Source organism: Trichoderma gamsii (assembly GCF_001481775.2).
Source record: "Trichoderma gamsii strain T6085 chromosome Unknown Scaffold_3.2, whole genome shotgun sequence".
In the NCBI taxonomy this organism is placed as follows: Eukaryota; Fungi; Ascomycota; class Sordariomycetes; order Hypocreales; family Hypocreaceae; genus Trichoderma; species Trichoderma gamsii.
This window is the reverse complement of record NW_020171340.1, coordinates 1,071,786-1,086,650: the sequence shown is the minus strand read 5'-3', so window position 1 is coordinate 1,086,650 and position 14,865 is coordinate 1,071,786. Positions and strand designations below refer to the sequence as shown.

Here is a 14,865-nt window from a genome sequence, read left to right as displayed (position 1 = left end):
AGCGACAAAAACTAGGTACGTTTTTGGCGGATTGCCAAGAGCTGCCTCTACAAGCTTGGCAAAAATAATGGCGCTGCCACCATTTAAATCGCCAAGAAGAAACATGTCCGATCTGAACTGCATAGTTTCTCCATACACAAAAGCTAGCTATCAAAGAAGTAGAAATTTGTCTTCAGTCCCAAAATGAACACAAAGTTGCTGTGTTGTCGTCTTCGCAGGTTTACAGGTACAGACTCGAAAGTACCCCCAGGCCGGCCCCCATTCATGCTCCGGATCAATATTAATCAGGCCATGCGCCAAAAAAGGACGTCCCCTTTCTCTCTACCAGGCGCCTATTAGCCACTTATTTCTTCTTTCGCCCGACGATGCCCGGATGTCGCTTCCGCGGGACACGCTACGAGCTGCGCTACAGAACGTGAACTCGTATCTGGGTATGTAAGTCTTCTAGGCACCCGCGTAAAATGACCTTGGGCTAATAGGTTCATAGCATCATTGGCTTATTTTGTCAAGCCGCAATCTCATCGTCACATGTGGCTCGGCGTGTTCCCTTTCTAACGGATGGATGCTATTACTCACAGCTTTGGTGTGGATGATATTGATTCGTCGGGCTGGAACAACGAGCATGGATTCCCCGCGCGGCCCTTCCACGTTGGCTGATGAGGCTAGCCAAATCCATATATCGGATGTAACGTCCTGTCAAAAGCACCACTGGCCTTCCTCTTACAAGCCTAGCCCTATGCCATTGTCAGGGTTCTGGTCGTTACGCGCAGCCAGTGAATCTGCTGCTGGGCGTCCAACTAACTTGGTCAGATTTGGAGAGGCTTGCGGGCTTTGACGATGTTAGCTGCCCAATAGCTCCTCTGTTCCTGGCAGCGAGCTTGCCGGCCGAGGCTCAGTCGAAGAAGTTTTGGGCGATTTGATCTGACATATGATTCCATCAGCCACATCTAGGAGTTTCCCGTCCTTCCAGGCATGTCGACGTTGGATGCTACCGGATGAAGACCTCGTTCGAGGCTGTTTCTCAAAGAGAAGGTGCTTCGTTTGGACTCGGCAGTATCCGAGCTTCCATGGATGCTGATCTCCTCATAATATGAACTAGGCAGATATTCTGGCCATCGACAATCAGGCCATGTTACATACATCGACAGCGTCTATGGGAAATCGTCTTTGTGGAGGATATAGCAAGCAATCCAACTGGGATCTCGAGGATACTATGCTAATGCGGTGTCGTCCTACCTGACCATATCCGCAGTGGTTATTGCCAGCCGAACAGGGGCCAGCCGAATCAAATTGGGAACAATACCCGCCAGAATGGGCTCTAGAGGCAAGTGGGTATGCGAAGAGGTTTTCTCCCGAAGAGTGGTGAGAACTAATAAGCCAGTCTAATATGCTTCTCCGAGCCAGGACAAAGATCCGGGGCAGTTACAGGAGATCCCACCATATAGGCTCTGACTTGCAGGTCCTCTCTGAAATCAAGCTTGAAGCTGCATCCGCATACGAGATATTTGGTCATACTTTGGTGTAGCTGTCGGCCCAATTGACGCTCATTGACGTCTTTGTACTATCTTCTCGGGCCATCGGTTGGCTCGCTCCCCGCATCATCATGCTGGACTGCAGCTGTGTACGAAGGCCAAGCAATCCCAAAGACAGTCGAGGCGTCATAACAAAGAGTGGATGGCTAGGATTCGCTCTTCGGCAACCACCCCTACCATCGACTGAGCTCCACCCCACCGTCTTGCTCGATGCTACATTCGGACCATCGCCGTCCGGGGGGGACCAATAATGCGCGCGAGCAGCCCATCCTTCGTGCCTTTTAGCTGGCCATTATGCAGAACAGCTGTACCAACCGCAGGATTTTAAAATTAATACGAGGCTGCTAATGTTGGTATGCTCAGGTCATGAGATTTTGCTGCAGATAACTCGCTGGAGAGTGGTATTGGGCTCGCTTGGTCTGCATCTTCTAGTAGGACGACGACGGAATGGGAATCGTCCCAGCAGAAAAGCAATATGGGCATCATGAATCTAGCAAAGGTGTTACTCTGGACATCCATGCCGAGCCCGCGCCTATATATCCATCTCCTCGCCGTCTCTTCTCCCCACGCCAGCTGATCGCCTTCCCAAGTGCTTCCAGGCTAGTCTTGGGTTCACTCGCTGGACTGATACCCCGGACTTCTCTTGGATTCGTCTTGAAGCTTGTTTGGATCCAATTGATCTTCTTCTTCTTGATATCCAGCATTTAGCATCCCGACAATGAGACAAAACGTCGGTGCCGTGGGCCTCGTAGCCCTCGCCCGGGTCGTCGCTGGCTGGAGCTGTGACACCACCTCGCCTTGCCAGTCCAGCGTTGATGCTATCGCGGCTTGTGCTACGGATTGCATTGAGTCCGCTGCTGTCACCCAAGCAGCCTGTGCTACAGGAGACTATCAATGCCAATGTGACAAGACAGATGTCATCCAGAATGCAGCAGTCGGCTGCGTTCTTGGTGCCTGCGGTAATGGAGCGTTCGTATAAACCCATTTCAGGTTTCTCTATTAATACAAGTCCATATAAGAGGTGCTAACAGATATGGTATAGGCTGGCTGTTTTGGATGAAGTTTCCGCGCTGTGTGCCTGCGTTACTGCTCATCCTACCACGCCTTGCTCTACAAGTACAACAGTCGTCACTACAACTCAGCCGCCTTCCTCTTCTACCCCCTGCACGACAGACGTGCCGCCCACCACTGCTCCTACCACTACTGCACCACCAACTACGGCACCAACTACAACGCCGCCAACCACAGCACCACCACCGACTACAACCTCTGGCTGTGATGCGTCTTCGCCCTGTCAAGCTAGTGCCGATGCTGTTTCTGACTGTGCAAAGCCATGCATTGAGTCTGCTGCCGTAACTCAGGCCAGTTGTGCCATCTCTGATTATGAGTGCCAATGCAGCCAGAATAATGTTATCCAGGCCGCAGCTATTAATTGTGTCCTTGGGAACTGTGGAAATGGCGCCCTTGGTGTTCTCCCCCAAGTTAGCTCTCTATGTGCCTGCGTCACAGCCCATCCAACAACTCCTTGCTCAGGAGGTTCTACCACAAGCACACCTCCTACCACCAGCGAGCCTCCTACCACCAGCGAGCCTCCTACAACAAGTGAGCCTCCTACAACAAGTGAGCCTCCTACTACCAGCGAGCCTCCTACCTCTGAGCCACCTACCACTACAGAGCCATGCACAACGACAACTGGTCCAATCACTTCAGCGCCCCCAACTACAACCAGTGGCTGCGACTCAGCTTCTCCATGCCAGGCCAGCGCCGATGCCGTGTCTGCTTGCGCAAAACCGTGTATTGAGTCTGCTGCCGTAAGTCAAGCCAGCTGTGCTGTCTCTGATTATGAGTGCCAGTGCAGCAAGAACAACGTTATTCAGGCTGCAGCTATTAACTGCGTTCTTGGGAACTGCGGAGGAGGTGCACTAGGTGTTCTTCCTCAGGTCAGCTCCCTTTGCGATTGTGTTACTGCGCATCCAACAACTCCTTGTACAGGAGGAGGCTCTACTACCAGTGCGCCTCCCACAACCAGCCAGCCTCCCACCACCACCGGGGGTTCCAGCTCATCTGTTGAGACCTCTTCAGCTCCCACTGGAGGCAGTGGGACTACCTCGGCTCCTCCTACAACTTCAGGCCCGCTATGCACAGGAACAACTGCAGACTGTGGTGCCGTTGCCAGCACGGCTGTTCCTTCTTGCGCTCAAGCTTGCTTTACGAGCGCAGCTCCAAAGATCCCTTGTGACGTTCATGACTATGCTTGCCAATGCCAGCCAGCAGCTCAGAGCTCCCTGACTCAGCTTCTGGTTCCTTGCGTTGCCACCGCTTGTCCTGCAGCTTCACTTCAGGCTGTCATTGCTGGAGCTTCATCAGGTAAGAATCAAGCTTGCCATAGGCATTTCGAGAATCTACTGTACTGACATTGTCTCTTTCTTAGTATGCGCCTGTGCTACAGCACCTCCCAGCCCAGGTACCTGTGCAACTTCAGGCCCTGGTGGAGGTGGTTCACAAACTACAGGACCCGGCGGATCACACTCCACAGGCGGATCTACCGTCGTACCGCCGCCTACGACTACGGGACCCGGTAACTCGGGCTCTACATCCAACTGCCAGCCAGTGACGGTCAAGCCCAACTGCGATACCGTGGCTAGCTCAGCAGTCCCTTCGTGTGCTCAAAAATGCTTCACATCCGCCGCCCCTGGTGTTGGATGCGATGTCCACGATTACGCGTGCCAGTGCAAGCCTGCTGCGCAGTCTAGCCTGACCCAGCTCCTCGTTCCATGCGTGGCTACAGCTTGCCCTGCAGCTTCACTCCAAGCCGTCATTACTGGAGCTAGTTCCGTGTGTGCTTGCGCCAGCGCTTCGCCCACTCTTGCTCCTGGCACATGCGCGTCAGGTAGTCCTTCTGGCTCAGGTGGTGGCTCTGGAGGTCCCACTGGCTCTGGCGGCAACGGATCATCAACTGGAGGAAGTGGAGGAAGTGGAGGAAGTGGTGGTGCTAGCCCTACTTGCAATTCAGAAGCTCCAGACTGCGGTGCCGTTGCCACCACAGCTGTTCCCTCGTGCGCCCAGGCTTGCTTCACAAGTGCCGCTCCGGTCATCTCTTGCGGTGTTACCGACTACGCCTGCCAGTGTCAACCTGCAGCTCAAGCTAGCCTGAGCCAGATTCTCGTTCCATGTGTTGCAACGGCGTGCCCAGCAGCATCGCTGGATGCTGTTATTACCGGAGCTTCTTCAGTTTGTGCTTGTGCTACTGGTTCAACCGGCTCTAGCTGCGGTAGTGGCGGCAGTGGTGGGAGTGGCGGCTCCGGCGGCGGCTCTGGAGGCTCAGGAGGCTCTGGAGGGAGCGGTGGAAGTGGAGGATCTGGAGGATCTGGAGGATCCGGAGGTAGCGGAGGCAACGGCGGATCTGGCGGCGGCTCTGGTGGAAGCGGCGGTAACGGTGGTGGTAACGGCGGAGGCAACGGCGGAGGAAGCCAGCCTACTGGTCCGGCCGTGCCCCCAAGCTCAGGTGCTAGACTGGAGATAAGCATTGTAGCTGGAGTTTTTGCCATTGGTTGGGCGATTGCCGTTGCATTGTAATTTAATGCGAAGTGCACGATGGATATGATATGAACTGATGCTATTGTTTAAACTACTCATCACATGAAATACTGGATAGGTCAATACAGCTCAGATAGTCCGGCAAGTCTAATATGAAAAAAACAAACATGTGCCATCATCCTTTTGTGAATCTGTGCAAATTCCATGTGCTTGATACCTGTCGCTTCTCTGATATTGCGCTTATTCGAATACGACTGCATTGAGGTGAGAGAAAGCTATTGTAAGTGAAGAGCGGAAGAGAAGCTTGAGACCTATATTGGCCTGAGTTATCTAAAACCCTTAATCCCTCGTCGGAGATATGAAATACTTTGAAAGATCAAAAGATTTTGCTCGAGATTAAACAACATTTATACTCGCCATATGTAATGGTGTAAGGCTTTGAGGAAGCCAAGTGCAAGCTTCTCTCCCATTCGAAGATGCATTACGGGCAGTAGCTATTATCGAAACTTTGCTACCGTAGTCACAGATAAGGTGAACTTAATGAATGACTTTGCTTAATTGACTCTGAAAGTGTTCGCGTGTAAGAGGCTGAATTTATGTTTCACAGAGTGCGACGGCAGTAATCGTACGCACAAAGCGTGCAGCGCTGAAAGGAAAACAGTATAAGTGGTAATATTTGCTGAATAAGAGTTCATAAGATGAGTTGATTACAATTGAAATTCCCATTATGGCCTTTACTGTCCCATCTTGAGTATGCGTGAGTTACACCCATCTCCAAGCCGGCTATGCGTGGTAGCGTTAATTCCCCACTGAAAATTCTCAAGCGGAACCGGACCTCAACATCAGCACTTCATATCTTCAGCCTTTCTCAATTCTCACTGCCACTTCATATCTAGACAAAGACAGGAGCGGAAAAGACGCAGATATGGCCTCCCAGCAACTGCCACCATCCCCCGAGCAGACTGCGCTCGAAGCCAAGCGAACAGCCCACGTCGAGCAGCTCTCGCACTGGCTCACTCAAAACAGCACAATCTACAACATCTTCTTATCCGGTGTAAAGCAAACCTCCGTCGTCGCCGGCACAGTCATCAGCCGCCTCACTCTCACATCTACACACTTAAACTCCAAGGGAGGCCTTCACGGCGCGGTCTCAGCGGCATTCATAGACTTCACGACGGGGCTGGCCATTGCATCATGGGATTTGAGGGAAAAGACGGGCGCGAGCGTCGACATGCACATTAGCTACCTGAGCAGTGCGGCGGGCGCAGGAGATGTCGTTGAGATTGTGGCAACGGCAGAGAAGGTTGGGGGATCGATGGCGTTTGTGACGATTTTGATACAAAAGGTTGAGGTGGTGGATGGGGAGGAGAAGAGGACGCTTGTGACGAAGGGACATCATACGAAGTTTGTGAGAGGGAGCGCGAAGCCGAAGGAGAATGGCGAGACGAAGGCTTAGATGGAATTAGATATATGCATAGAAGGACTTGTGATGATAGAAGGAATTTTGATAGACTTTAGATTCAAGGCGCGCCTTTGAGATATCTCGTCGTGAACTGCCTCGTTTCAGTATACTTGGCACAGGGCGGCTTCAACTATAGCCGAAGCACCCCTCTATTGGCGACGGGCGATTGCGCGGCTTGCGTCTACTTGTCGCTAGAAAGGCGCAAACTCACCTTATTTGAGTCACTGCCGAAGCTCTTTGGTGGGTTTTTGATGGAACCCCGCTGGCTTGGCGATGGGCGGCTAAGGTCGGGTTCCGACATCGCGATTGCCGGGCACTAAAAGTTGTGGAGAGGGAGGTTCTAGAAAAACGTTAAAGATCAATGGCGTTGAGAGAACAGACTTGGAAGGCATTGTCTTGATTCTCTTTGCTTGTTGTTTCTGTCTGAAGCAGAGTTGCTGTTGTTGTTGTTTGATCCAATTGGCGTCAATTAGTGAAACAAGGCCGAATAGGAACCATGAGTGCAACTGAAACGACCCTCGCAGTGGAATACGAGCTGTCGTCACGACGGCATTCTCCAAATTACAATGGAACAACTCAGCAGGATCAGGAGGTTGAAAGAGGGCTCTCGCAATTCGAATTGTCGCAGCCTTATTCCCGAGTTCAAGATGAAACGAATGAGCCTGTCACGCAAGAGTTGAAACCCGTTGACCGCGGTCGAGATGCCTGGTGCACTCTTCTCGGGGCCTTTGCTTTCGACGCCTTGTTTTGGGGTAAATCACATCTGCAATGAATATTTCCGTAAACAGCTATCTGATCGTTAAATAAACAGGTTTTCCCGGCTGTTTTGGTGTCTTTCAGCGATACTATTCCACCGTGCCCGAGTTCAAAGACGATGCTGTCCGGATCCCCGTCGTTGGGGTCTTAGCAACCGGATTCTACTACTTTGGATCTCCATTTTCCGCAATGTTAGCAAGGAAGTTTCCCAAGTATCAGCGTCATCAAATTTACCTCGGATGGGTTCTCAGCATCACAGGTCTCTTGACCGCCTCCTTCACATCGTCCGTCAGCGGCCTCATCGCCACGCAAGGGGCTCTCTACGGCATCGGCTTCGTGCTCATCTCCATGCCCATCGTCAGCATGGTGAACGAGTGGTGGGTGGCGCGAAAGGGCATGGCGTTTGGTCTGATATCTGCATCGTCGGGCGCAACGGGAGCTGTTTTGCCTTTTATTCTTGATGCTCTCCTCAGACGATATGGATATAAAGTCACGCTGCGGGCTTGCGCGGTGGCCATGACCGTGTTGACTGCGCCGTTACTGCCGCTTTTCAAAGCTAGGTTGCCAGCCTCGGATCAGGCTAACCTGGCGAGGATTAACTGGGACTTTTTGAAGCAGCCTCTCTTTTGGATATACGGCTCAGCGGTCTTGGTTCAAGGAGTTGGCTTCTTCTTCCCCGTCGTCTTCTTGCCCTCTTACGCCTCCATCTTTGACATTTCCTCCACCAATGGCGCCTTGCTGGTATCTCTTATGTCCATTGCACAGGTCCTCGGGCAATTTGCATTTGGTTACCTCTCAGACAAGAATCTTCACGTGGGCTTGTTAATGACGATATGCTGCGCATTTGCTGCAACCGCATCCTTCACATTCTGGGGCCTGGCAAAGTCGCTCCCTCTTCTCGCTGTCTTCAGCTTCATTTACGGCTTCTTTGCTTTCGGATTCGGCACTATGCGCGTGGCAATGGGTCGGGCCGTCAGCGATGATCCATCGACCGTGTTTGCTACCTATGCGATATTCGTCTTTTTAATGGGCGTGGGGAATATCTTGGTTGGGCCGCTGAGTGCGGCGTTGATGGCGCCGAGAGAGACTGTGCAAGAGCATTTTGCGGGCAACAAGTATGAGCCCATGGTCATTTTAACGGGAGCGACGTCTTTGTTTGCTGCTGTTATTGTTTTGGTCTGGCATGGCTATAAGAGTCTGCCAAAGAGCGAATGATGAGCGCCTAGATGGTGCTTAGGCTGAAATGGTGGAGATTTAATGAAAGCTTCAATTGGTTGCATGAAAAATGAATAGCAGCGTTCGATACTATATAGCGCTACAAGTGTATGGTCTGATACAAAGCTAGTTTTGAGTACCTGTCGTCTCGTAGCTGTTTTCGCCTCGGCGCTGCATCGAGAGCCGTCAACGTCAAACAAATCCAATCGCGCGGAATAAAATGATCCGAAGAACAGATCTGGTCAAGTATCTGCAATTGCGTTTGCAATTTATTATATGAACTTGTGAGGCCAGTCGATCATATACGTTCAAAAAGTATTTAAACTCCTTATAGCTTCAAGTTATTATTGCCCTTGATGTATCTCTATTTACGTTCAGAACACATTTAGTGTTTTGTAGTAGTATTCTCGTATTATTATTTTTCCTTATAACATTTTATAAACACTTACCGCTAGTACTAGCGTAATGCCTAATAAGCTGAAATAAGATTTTAGTGCTTATTAGTATCCCGATTATATGGACGACATGGTATATTGGGTAACCCGAGTTACTGATCCATGCATACGAAAAAGTCCTTTGCAGAAGTTGATGTGCATTTCTTGTACAAAGTCCAAAGGCTATGCGGTGAACATTGTGACTGGCGTAAAACTTATGATCCCGTCCATGCTGGCAAACGCGTTCTCCGGACTCTGTACCAGCAACTCGAGTGCGGATGACCGCTGTTGCGCCGTGGTAATCAGTCATTAGTAATATCGGTTGATGCTACATGAGTGGCTTATCAAAGCACAACAGCCACTTAAGCCTAGAAGACTAAAGCATGAAGTGACTACATCCGAGCCTTCACCTCTGTTATAAAATTTCCTTCAAGGTAGTATTTATATAACTTACAACCGGCTATTAACATTGCAATTGGCCCTTTTTTTAATCAGTGCAATCATCATGATATCATTTAGGTGCAGGTAAATGCGCAATGCTTTGATTGCGGTTGCACAATGAAGCGGGGGAAATGAGGGGATCGGGAGAGGGATTTGCGAATTGGTTGATAAGGCGCGCCTTGCATTTTGACACGAACACAATACCTCAAAATTGGAAGCCATCACTTTGTTCTGTTAGTCGTCGAGTCAAGTCGACACAAGCTTATTACTCATCCCAAGTTCAGCATGGCGACAGCGTCTGATAGCTCACCTGTGTATGTTACAATCTCCGCTCTGGATGCTGGCTATTTGAGTCTGCCAGAGCGCATGTTCGTAACCGATGCCGACCCAGTAAAGAAAAATCTCGTTCCAACTCTCTCATTTCTCATTCGGCATCCGTCTCCCGATGGCAGCGTAGCCAACCTTGTCTTTGACCTTGGCATGAAGCGCGATTTGGAGTATTCTCCCGCGCAGAAAGAGCGTCTTTCTGTCTGGGAGCCGATAACCACCGACACCGACTGCGCTCAAAGCCTCCGCAATGGCGTTGCTGGAGCTCCGGGAGCTCAGAGCGGCGTTCTTTTGGATCCGGCCAAGGACATTAACTATATCATTATAAGCCACGCTCACTTCGATCACACGGGAACGCCATCGGATTTCCCTTCTGCGACATTTGCTGTGGGATCTGGAACTTTGAATCTCTTCAAGAATGGTGCCGGGCCACTCTGCCCCGGTGAATTCTTCATCGACGATGAGCTGCCTGCGCTCCGCACCATTGAATTCCCACCAGTGTCTCGCACAGGCAAATATGGAAACGAGCCATATGCCCCAAAGCACACGCCAGTGCCAGCAAATAGCCAAGTCAAGCCACCAGCCGCGGCGGCTTCATGGTCATGGAAGCCCCTGGGCGAGTTTCCAAACGCGCTGGACTTCTTCGGTGACGGCAGTCTTTATGTCATTGATACGCCTGGCCACATTTACGGACATGTGAACTTGCTCGCTCGGCTTGGAGAGAAACGATGGGTTTATCTCGCTGCGGATTGTTGCCATGATAGGCGCCTGATTACGGGAGAAAAGAATATCGGATTGTACGATGACGAACATGGTGGACAGCGAAGCATCCACGTCGATACTGGGGAAGCACGAGGTTCTTTGGATAGAGTGGTGGCATTCTCAAAGGGCCAAGAAGCTCAAGGTTCCAAGGTGGAAATTGTTCTGGCTCATGACCCTTTATGGCGGAAGGAGAATGCGCATGCGTGCTGGCCAGGCAAAATGTAGTCGGTCGAACAATAGTACCAGCAAACAAGGTCATTGGCATGTCAATGAGGCTGGCCTATGAAGTTTGAAATCGCTTTCAGAATATATGGTACACGCTCGTGTGGCTGTTTGTTCATTATAAGAGAGTGTACAGAATGCTTTCTGATGCGTCTATATTAGACACGTGATATTCACGTTCATAACTACTAGGCAGCGTTTTCTAGAAACGGCAAAAAAATAAAAATTTATAAAAAATAAAAATAAGAATAAAAAATCCGTTGGGATTTCTTGGGAGCCACTACCGCATCCTATCGGAACTCTGCCGCGCTTATGGTGAAATAAAAATGTTGATAAAGATGTAGCTCCGCACTGGTCAAACTGGAACGAGGAGGAACCAATTGACTCACACAAGGCCTATACTTATGCTACCAGGTAAAATTGTTCATAAACCGACAATCTTGACTACTGTGGTAGCTGTCCTTTGATTGGATATTTTGTCTTGTGATGAAACCTTTTAAACTAGCACAATAAAATAGGTAGAATAATCAATGCTGCTCAATATGCGATGGACACCAAGTACATAATCCACTAGTACTACTAGTACAGTATTAGATGAGGAACAGATGAAGTAATCCTAGTGTATTTGTAATTTATTACCCAAGACAACCAATGCTGGGGCTGCGTAGGATTCTTATGGAGCATCGAGGATCATACCAGATCCTTGGGATAAGCAGTGAATAGCTGGCCGTGGAAAAAACCCCGAGATTTCTCCCTCGAAATCGAGCTGCAGCATCCTGAATTGAACAAGCGTTTGATCAAGTAATACGCTCGCTGAATTTATCTGTCAGAAATACAACTTGGCAGGTATACCAGGGGGGGGTACTCCATGGTATTATGTGCATGTTGCTTCCTCGTAATCATTTACTCAGCCTGGCCTATATCGGCCATGAAGCCCAAACGATCCTTGTCGCTGACAATATACTGTGGCTTATGATCACTAATTTCTAGGTTATCTTTTGTTTTTAAGGGGCATCGAGTCGTAGGCAGCTACTAGAGTCTGTACAACGCAGAGAATTCTAGCGCAAGGAGCAGTGCTTGATTTATAGTATAGTATTGCTTGAAAAGCATTGAAAAGGAACTAGCTTTTAAAAATCTTGATCATGGCACATTGCTGATAAAATAGCTGTAATAGAGATGATAATGTTATATACCGTCGGAATGCCAAGTGCTATTGGATGAGTTGTAACAATGATGAACAAATATGTGTGCTAATTGTGTAATGGACATTTATAAATACAAAACTTATAAAATTGTGGGGGTTTTCAGTGGTGCTTTCAATCTTATTGTAAAGGAAAACACCAATGTAAATAATAACCCGGATCATCTAGTAGCAGGATGGAAACCGCAGTGGAGAGAATACAGTGGATATTAAATCACTAACGCTTGGAACGGTATGTACTGAGATGCTTTTCAAGCCTAGATGCCTAGATACGAAAAGAAACCCCCGCTAGCTATGAGCCTAGCTGAGTGCTGCTAGCAGGCTCTGCCTGCATTAAACCTGGTCTTCAGCTGCTTCATGACCCAGGTGTATAGGTAACAGGTTTTGTGTCATTGGATGACTGAAGGAACTCAAGGATGCCTCTACGTAAGCCAGCTGAATCCTGCATTTTACGTGTCAACTGCCAGGTACGTATTGGATACACACGAAGGCTGTAATACCATGCTGCGTTAGGGCCTCTGTACATAATCACACCGCTAATATAGTGCTTACCTGTAATTACGGCAATAGGCGAGTTTTTTTTTTTTTGGGAAGAAAATATATACGCATCACTGCTACACAAAGGATCTACATCCAATTGGGGTCAAGTGTGTAATATTATATTGATATACTACTAGAGCACACATCTAGTACATAGTCCTCACCCCGAACATCATGTTGTGGTATAAGAGCACAGCTATACAGACTCATGTGTGATTTTGTTAAGCCAATTGGTAGCCATTTATGCACTTACAGATAGAAGCCATTCAACGTTCATTTATGCTCTAGTATGATTGACATTGAACTCTTGAGAAGTCCATGTACATGTAGATGGTTATGCTATGCCTACCGGGTACCTACTTCGCACAACGCTGTCTATCTAGATGCGCATGCTTCCGCTTCCTGATATGCTGTAAGCTGCATTAGCCGGAACCATGACGTATCACGATGCAGCATCCCTAGCTATTAGCTCTCGTGTGGTGCTTATTGAACAGGGGAGGATAAAGATGAGGAGCCGGGCTGCGGATAAGCTGGGGACGACAAGCTTTTTCCGCATATGCCACTGCTATATAGATTTATAAGCCCCCAGCGCACAAACTGTGGTCGTGAACCATTCTTTCATCGCCCAGACTGTCTTGGAGCAAATTGGTCTGCTTGAGAAAGAGGCAAGATGAGACTTTCAAACGCTCTGCTCGTGTTGACTGCGGCGGCAGCAAACGCCCAGCGACCCGCCGATGTATCGATGTGTGATTACTACACAAAGACTCTTCTTGGCAAAGACAACACGCCAGAGAATCAGCTTCAACTGATCACTCTTCTCGTCAACACTGTGATTCTTGGAAACTGTAAGTTGAATCCCGCAGCTACACGCTCTCCAGACCCGATAAACTTCACTCGTCGCTAACTCAGCATTCTTAGACACAACTCCCAATGTTGGCATCGCAGTGCCCGGTCTCCTCGCGCCAGCGGTAGTCAATGGTGAAAACGTCAACCTGCTGCCATACTTTAGCGGCGAGTTGGCCACGACGAACAGAGGAGACTGCCATGGAATATCTGTCAACTTCCTTGACGGTGGCGGCCCGGCGCCTCTCTTACAGAACAAGCCTGCCGACGACGAGACTTCCAACCAATAGTGCGTATTCAGCCAACTATTCCCAGTGGCCATGCCAAAGCCCAATTCGCATATGCTAATCATTTCCTCAAGCTTCCTCATCACTCACCTCTACCAATACTTCGGCACCCTCATCGGCTGCTCCTATCAAGGATACCCTGCCTTCCCTGCTTATGCTGGCGCAGCATCCATGTACCAGTCGCACAAGTTCATGAACCTCGACTACGCCCAGAACAAATACTTCATCGACCAGCACGTCGCCGCTGCCGAATCACTAGGATTTTCCACCGCAGACGGCAAGATCTTCAGCGACAATCTCTACAACGTCTTCGCTGTTCGCTGCGGCGGACCTACGTCAATAATCAAGACTCAAGGGCCACAGCTGCAGTCGACTTGCTTGACAGCCGATTGCCCTAACGCGGCCGATTCTGAGTGCGATCTCTACCCAGCATTGACGGCGTCGACTGGAAACTCTGCAAAAGCAACGCTGTCTAAAAAGAGCGAGCTGTGAAAGATTTTGGATTTAGAAGTGTCTGCGGTTGTTTTGTAATTTTTATGTATTGGGTTCCAATTGAGTTGATGTTTGACTTAAAGTCAAATTAGCCGAATTTTTATTTTAGCGTTCACTGCATATTCAAAGTCAGGATTGCGGCATTGTAACAATTACATGTTGTAAATTATTACCAACTGGACTTTGTTTCCTGATTGCACTCTTCCATGTACGTGCTGTAGCACAAAACTGCCATACAACTAGTACTACCACCTCGAATTACAAAACTGGCCTGAATTCTGCGCTGCGCGGCGCATCTACGTGTAAGTAGTAAATTATTAACGAATACCTCTGCTTTGGATGTCCAGTCTCTATTTATCTGCGGAAGTTGAGCCACAATCATCCAGGGAAACAATAGAGAGACAACTATGGAGTAAGTGCAGGCTCAATGTTCAAAATCCGTCTGAACTCCCGTGTTTCCTGTATCATCTGCTATCGGGATTTTTCTTTAATACAGTAACTTTATGATGGTCTCCATCCATGTATTTTACAGTTAGCTGACCCCTTAGTCAAGTCCTTTTTGAGACTCTTCGCTTTCCGGAAACTTCTGCTTACGGCGCATCCCCTGTTCTTTGCTTCTTCTTACCGTACCCTTGTTTACGTTTCCACTCAAGTGCGCACATGCAGTCATTGCATGCGTCTGCGGGAATACCTATGTAATGCTGACTATTCCTTTCCCCGAGATAACCGGTTCTAACGCACGGATAGATATCTTCCCGCGATGCTGCTTAAACTTGCAGAATTTCAGATCCAATACAACACATCGGGAATAGAA

The 14,865-nt window shown here is 49.1% G+C and overlaps 5 protein-coding genes across 5 annotated transcripts; all 5 read left to right on the top strand.

Moving 5' to 3' along the window:
• Positions 1 to 2,250: 2,250 nt before the first annotated feature.
• On the top strand, positions 2,251 to 5,108 carry TGAM01_v201344 (hypothetical protein; the record flags this gene model as incomplete). The annotated part of the gene is made up of 3 exons (XM_018804706.1): positions 2,251 to 2,501; positions 2,575 to 3,899; positions 3,964 to 5,108. The coding sequence occupies 3 exons, from the start codon at positions 2,251 to 2,253 to the stop codon at positions 5,106 to 5,108; spliced, it is 2,721 nt and encodes a 906-aa protein (XP_018661974.1).
• An 886-nt stretch (positions 5,109 to 5,994) lies between these two features.
• TGAM01_v201343 (hypothetical protein) lies at positions 5,995 to 6,525 on the top strand (the record flags this gene model as incomplete). Its single annotated transcript, XM_018804705.1, has 1 exon — positions 5,995 to 6,525. One exon carries the CDS (start codon positions 5,995 to 5,997, stop codon positions 6,523 to 6,525), a length of 531 nt encoding a protein of 176 aa, XP_018661973.1.
• Positions 6,526 to 7,027: 502 nt separating this feature from the next.
• Positions 7,028 to 8,502, top strand: TGAM01_v201342 (hypothetical protein; the record flags this gene model as incomplete). The annotated part of the gene is made up of 2 exons (XM_018804704.1): positions 7,028 to 7,283; positions 7,343 to 8,502. 2 exons carry the CDS (start codon positions 7,028 to 7,030, stop codon positions 8,500 to 8,502), a joined length of 1,416 nt encoding a protein of 471 aa, XP_018661972.1.
• Positions 8,503 to 9,662: 1,160 nt separating this feature from the next.
• Positions 9,663 to 10,691, top strand: TGAM01_v201341 (hypothetical protein; the record flags this gene model as incomplete). Its single annotated transcript, XM_018804703.1, has 1 exon — positions 9,663 to 10,691. The coding sequence occupies one exon, from the start codon at positions 9,663 to 9,665 to the stop codon at positions 10,689 to 10,691; it is 1,029 nt and encodes a 342-aa protein (XP_018661971.1).
• A 2,408-nt stretch (positions 10,692 to 13,099) lies between these two features.
• On the top strand, positions 13,100 to 14,051 carry TGAM01_v201340 (hypothetical protein; the record flags this gene model as incomplete). Its single annotated transcript, XM_018804702.1, has 3 exons — positions 13,100 to 13,274; positions 13,348 to 13,561; positions 13,634 to 14,051. The coding sequence occupies 3 exons, from the start codon at positions 13,100 to 13,102 to the stop codon at positions 14,049 to 14,051; spliced, it is 807 nt and encodes a 268-aa protein (XP_018661970.1).
• Between the last annotated feature and the right edge of the window lie 814 nt (positions 14,052 to 14,865).